General features: G+C 42.7%; 1 protein-coding gene across 1 annotated transcript in view; it reads right to left on the bottom strand.

Annotated features, from left to right (window-relative positions):
• Positions 1 to 1071: 1071 nt before the first annotated feature.
• The window catches only part of LOC117730796 (cadherin-22), a 69268-nt gene continuing 64107 nt past the window's right edge, over positions 1072 to 6232 (bottom strand). Inside the window, exon 12 of the mRNA XM_034532787.1 lies at positions 1072 to 1601. Within this exon, the coding sequence (XP_034388678.1) occupies positions 1072 to 1601 (530 nt within the window). The remainder of the gene's footprint in view (positions 1602 to 6232) is intronic.

The raw sequence follows: 6232 nt of genomic DNA, 5'->3' as shown, positions 1-6232 counted from the left end.
CACGAGTTCCCACCTCCCTCCACTAAAATAAATCAAAAGTCAAAAAGAAAAATCAAATGTCTCAGGATATAAAATGAATTAAACATATTGTACACAAACTCACACAAAATCTGGAATGAAAATTGTCTCCCCGTGGGTCAATGCTGGCAACCAGTCAATACCATTAAACAGTCATTTTGTTAAGTGTTAAATCATTGTTGCGGTTTGTGCCTTATTGCCTTTACAATTGGCTGTGGAGAGAATAAGAAAAGAAAATGTTTACACACAATTGTCCTCCGTTTGTAAGCTTAAAAAACCTTTATGAATCACTAAAATACAGCAAAAGCAAGTCAGTCTCAACTGCTCAGAATTAATTGCCAGCTTTTTTCTCCTGTTTTTTCACTCCATCTGTTCCCTCTTTTTACTTGCCTCTGCTTTTCATCGATGTCTTAAGTTGGTTATTTTACAAAAGTGGTCATAGAAAATAAATACAAATATTTTCCATAATGTAATTTGACGGTTGTCTGTAGTCATCTGCCACTGCAGTCCTTCTTTCCTTCTTTCATGTTGTCTCTCGTTCTTTTTATAATGTCCTCCTCCCCTCACTTTTTCTTTCGCACTTCAGCAGAGTTCACTGTTACCATAGTGATCATGGTGTAGATAAATAAATAAATAAATACATTAAAAAAAACAAATAAATACATTAATATTTCCTCATCAAATAAATACGTGTTCGTCAGACAGGTTGCCTTGGCATAGTTTGACCCTATACCTACTTCAAACTGTCTCGCAGCTTAAAATAAATGTTGTAATATGTAATTTTGGAGAAAGAGAAAATTCATCCCTTTAGACTAAACGGCAATTTTGGTGACTTGATATCTTTTTCTTCACTCTTTCGTCATATCAGCTCGAGTTTTCATCAAAAATAAAAAAAAGAAGAAAATCATGAAAGTTCGACACTGGGGTTTTGCTTCAAAGGAGATAAAGAGGTGATGCTCGGTCTTTAAGGAGTACACAGTGCTGGCTCTGAGTGCCACAGGGTGAGCATTGGAGGAAGGAGTTTACACGTCTCTCTACACAGGAGAAGCTGTGCTAGGACCCTTCCTCCTCAGGGTTTCCTGGAGCGTAGTAGCCCGCCAGTTGCCTGAAACGTGGTCCCCAGTCGCTGAGGTAGGAGAAATCCTGCTCGGAGGTGGTGGACAGCGTGTGGATGGAGCTTAGTGAAAGCGCCGGTGAACTGGTGCCCTCAAAGGCGTACGTCTGGAAGGAGTCATACGGCGGCACCGACAGGTCAGCATCGGCCTGCTCCACCTTCTTTCGGATGTAGCCTTTGAATAGGGAGAAGTCTGCCGCTGTTGCTGCAGCACCCTCTGCACCACCACCCACCCGGTTCGACTGTATCCACTGTGGCAGGGAGCGGATGTCTGGGCCAGAGTCACAGCTCTTTGCCTCTGGGAAATCATAGAGGTTTCTCAGGGCGCTCATGTCGTACGCCTGAGTGTCCTGCTCCCCTCCGCCCTCGTCGTTGTACTTGATGACGTTGTCCCTCATGTCCTCCTCATCCTCCGTCATCCTCTGGCCCTTCCTGTGGCGTTTCAGGGTCAGGATCAGCAAGACGAGGACTGATGGAAAAGGAGACATAATGAGACAGAGTGAGAAAAGGAGAGGGAGAGAGAGAGAGAGAGGGAGGGAGAGGGAGATGGAGAGTAATGTCACACAATTTGTCAAGTATGTACAGGTTAATAATAATAATAATAATAAGTTTACAAAGAAGACCTTGATATTCTTAAGTGGTTGCACCCTCATGTTTTGGCACAGAATTCGGTTGAATATGAATTAGTCTTAAACTGAACAGTAGGATGAGAATTCATTACAGCAAATATTTAGAAGTATGTGTCTTTAACTCTCTTACTGCACAGTGGCCATTAGAGTTGTCAGACTGAGAACTAGAATTCCTCCTTATCTTGGTGAGAATAGTGGCATCCCAAACCCATATACAGCACATTCAGTACACAACTGGTTCATGTTGGTGGCTTCACGTCAAACATGCACCATGTCTGATGACCAATATACTTTTTCATGGAAAAGTTTCTAACTACGCCCATTGCAATTTAGATTTCACCTCTCAGGGCAAAGGCAGAGCAGGGGAAGATAATATATTATCAAGTTTTACATTTCAAATGCATAAGTATTGATTTTTCACAATCCTGATTGCCTTGCCCAGAAATATGATACAAAAGGTCTAATGGAGAACAATCTTGCGGTTCAATCACTATTTAAAATCACCTACAAAGAGAAAGAAATGCCTCGTAAAATTCCACTGAGATGGATCACGTTAAAGACTAATGAGACGAGAAGAAAACAAAGGCTGTATGCACCGATAAATCAATGAGGCTTTAATTTCTGCCTTGTTATTTTAATTACTGCCTACATTTGTGATTAGAGAAGTCTCACTTAGCTCAGAGTCCACCAGCCCTCCTCGGACTGCACCCATCCCTCGGAAACCTCCATCAGATTTGACTCTCAGCAACATCAAATGTAATTTTCAGTGATAATAAAATCACTGATTTCAGGCAGTTATGAATGAATGATGCACACTAATGTACATATACAATAGTATTATGCGTAAACTGCAATCTAGCCTCTTAAGAGATAAAGAGAAAAAATAAGCACTGATATACAGTACTTGTTAAATACACTCATCAAAATATTTGTGTCACTAAAATTATGGAACAAATATTATATCAATGAAATAATGAAATGCCTATATGCCAGAATGCATGATTTCACAGTAGCTGAGTAGATTACTTCATCTATTTTCAAAATGTCTTTTTCCCCTGCTCTCCCACTTCGCAATATGAAATTAATTAAGTGAGCTATAAGTGGTCTTTCAGAAAAAGCCATACATGCTGAGAAAAAAATAATGGCTGATAAAACTTATTATTAATCATGAACTTCTGTGACAAAAAAAGTACTCAGATAAAGATATGAACACGTGTGTCCTTATTTATTGAGCTTTGATTAGCAGCAAGATGTGTTTCCTGTGTTTACTGAGTAACAGTTGAACGGATCCTTTTTCTTCCCTTCAGCAAGGACAATGAGCCTCTCCTCTGAAGGGATGCCAGTGAAGGGACATTTAGATGGATCATTAACCAGTGGGCACCATGCATCTTCTAGAACAGATAGCCTGTTGCCTAAACAAATGCCTACAAGCCCACAGAGATAAAAAGACTCTCAATTACAATGGAGCCTGTGCTGTCTGGGACGGCACAGATTGTTTGATGCTGTGAACCCGTCCATACATTGTGAAAATGAGATATGCCCACATCGCTTCGCAGCCTAACTAGATCAATGTCACGACTGTATGTGCTGTGTACAGGAGATTCACACATGTGAAAGCACATTAGTATGCGTCGAAAAAAAAGCCCACGGACAAATACACTCTTTCAAAGCGACCTTGGAAAGTCAGGATGTGACTATAAAACACCATGTTTCACCGTTTGGCTTTCAAACGCCTTCCACTCCCCTTTTTCTCCATTGCAAAGTGCAAAGTGCAACAAAAAAAAACACGTATGCTCTGCACAAATGACTTGTAGCTGCTGCTGGTGATATTCTTCATTGGGCTCAAATGGCCTGATGAATAATTTTGCGGAGTGAAAACGCCCTGTGTATTCCTTACCTAAAAAGCCTGGCTGATCTTGAGTGGGGACTCAATGCAGTGTCTGTGACTTATAATGTACACTCGTTCTCCTCGCACATTGTTTGCTGTCCTCTATTGGGAGTGCCGTGTCTGTAACCATTGTGTTTATTCTTCTCCTCCCTGAATGGGGTGAATTAATTGCCACTGGGTTGAGGAAACAGTCATGGTTTGTGGTAAATTGCGACGCACACTGTCATGCATACTAATCAAGCCGTAAGACAATTACACTAAATTCAGACTAATGAGGAGAGTTATAGGAGGTAGAAAACTTGATGTTATGAACTCCCTCATACGTGCAGATCCGCTGCTTTTGGAGTAAATAGTATTGAAGGAGTGACAGGAGGTGGCAGTTCAGTCTGAATCAGATAACCTCACTTCTGAAAAAAGCCTTCCTCACTGATAACAGTGTCTGTGAGTGTGTCACTGCCTATTAAGTACACAGATGCGTCCACTGTCCGCTATTGGAAACCTATTTATTGGACTGGAGATCAGCATGCCTCGGGCGATGTTAATACAACACCATGTACAGAGTTTACCTTAGTAGGAAGCATATGCACCTGTGTATAGCTGCCTCCTATACACACAAAGCTTGTCCCCATGTGTACAGATGTTGCGATAAGCGTTCCTGACAAGACGGTTAATATACCCTTGGGCTGCGCTGGTTGCCCCCACCCAGGAGTTCATCCCAAGCAGATGGGAGGTAATTGCAATGGATGCATGCAGATGCTGCGACGCAGTGGGATGGATTCATCACATCAGGCCTATAAATGAACCGATGGAGGGACTGTTTGTTTGTAAGGTAATTAGGCAGAAATTTGTTTTCATTTTCCTCATCATCCAGAAATTGATAGTAATAGAGGCGGTCCAGCCTCTGGAGAGAGGGACAGGAGGCTGACTGGCTGGTTAGGTGGATGCTGTGTGCGCGGATGGTGTGTGTGTGTGTGTGTGTGTGTGTGTGTGTGTGTGTGTGTGTGTGTGTCTGTGTGTGTGTGTGTGTGTGTGTGAGAGTGAGAGACAAGGAGCACACGGTATTGTCACGTTGAGAGAACGGATTGAAGTTTAAAGGTGAGGAGTGATTTGTCGGAGGGTGTGGATGAGTGCTTGCCACGCACGATTAGAAACACACTGTGTGTGTGTGTGTGTGTGTGTGTGTGTGTGTGTGCGCATGTACGTGTAAATGGTGCAGGAACAGAAAGGCGTTGGGCAATGTGCAGTCGATAAGATTGCTGCCACATGCCCGTCTGTTATTCACACCACATGATGGTTGTGAAAACACTGCTCATCCCCCTGATACCAGACCCCGCAGCCCTGGGATTGCACTGGCCACATGATGACTGGCAGAAGCCAGGCACTCCGACTTTGCCTGTCTTTCAGTGGTTTGATGAGGCCTGTTCAGTCCATTTTCTACCCATCAGTCACTCAAAGTGGCGTGGACTTAGCACTGATTAGAGTCACTGACATTATTGTAATCAACGTCGCATCGTTTCATCAACGGAGTCAAAATGTCACACATCATGAAATGTTATTAAAATAGTTCACTCCCAAAAGCCTTTAGCACCAGCATGTTACTCTGCATTATGGTTTCATCCAAATCACCAAGGCTGCAATGAAATTAAATCTTTGCCACGGGTCCACGGGTTTTAAGACCAGAGAACTGTTTTTGAACAGCCTTTGAGTGGATGCCACCACAATACACTGCGAACATAGTTTTTGTTGTATAGCCAGCAGAGGTTGTCTTAGATTTGTACATAACAATTTTTGTTGAGGCTTTTAAAACCACGATGAATAAATTATGCACTGCTTTTGAAGTTCACTCCAGGAGATGGTTTGGTTAATGTAGACAGAGCTTTAACAACTCTCATTAGAAACGCTCCTAAAAGACATAGATGGCAATGTAAGTCACGGTTAAAGCTGCTGGGTGTCGCATCATCCATCATTCACTTGCCTGCACAATGCAAAAGGTGTATAGGGGCGAGCGGGGGAAACAAAACACTGTGACAAGCGCTGTCGTTTCTTTCTGTCACTGAGTGGGATGCTGAGACATGCAGAGGGGGGAGAACTCAAAGCTAAGGGGGGAGAACTCAAAGCTAACTCATAAAATTTTCAGATATGACAATACTAAACCTCTACGGGCTCTGAGAGGGTTAGCTTGAGCATGCATGTGTGCGTCGCCGTGTGTGTGTACGTGTCCGCGTATAAAAATCAGAGGATGTCTGGAAAACCTCGTCTATTTACATCCTGCTGTTCCAGAGCTGTACAAGTGCTGAGGAAGCTCTTTTGCCTGTTTGCTCTCGCTAACCTAACTCCCCTCCACTTCACTTCCATTCATTCTATCTCTGCCTGTGTTCTTGAGGATCAAAGTGCCTCCATATCATTCGTAAAACCGGGCATTTATCGAGCTCCCTTTCAAACGAAAGCTTTCTTATCAGCAACAAGATGTCCAACAGGAAAGCCGCTCATGAAAGGCTGATGAAAGATGTATCTTTTTTCATGTGTCATTCGTCTTGTTTTTATTCCGCCGACTAGATTGTGCAATATAGTTAAAGAGTTCAA

Source organism: Cyclopterus lumpus, chromosome 5 (assembly GCF_009769545.1).
Source record: "Cyclopterus lumpus isolate fCycLum1 chromosome 5, fCycLum1.pri, whole genome shotgun sequence".
Taxonomy (NCBI): Eukaryota; Metazoa; Chordata; class Actinopteri; order Perciformes; family Cyclopteridae; genus Cyclopterus; species Cyclopterus lumpus.
This window is presented reverse-complemented; position numbering and strand designations above follow the sequence as displayed.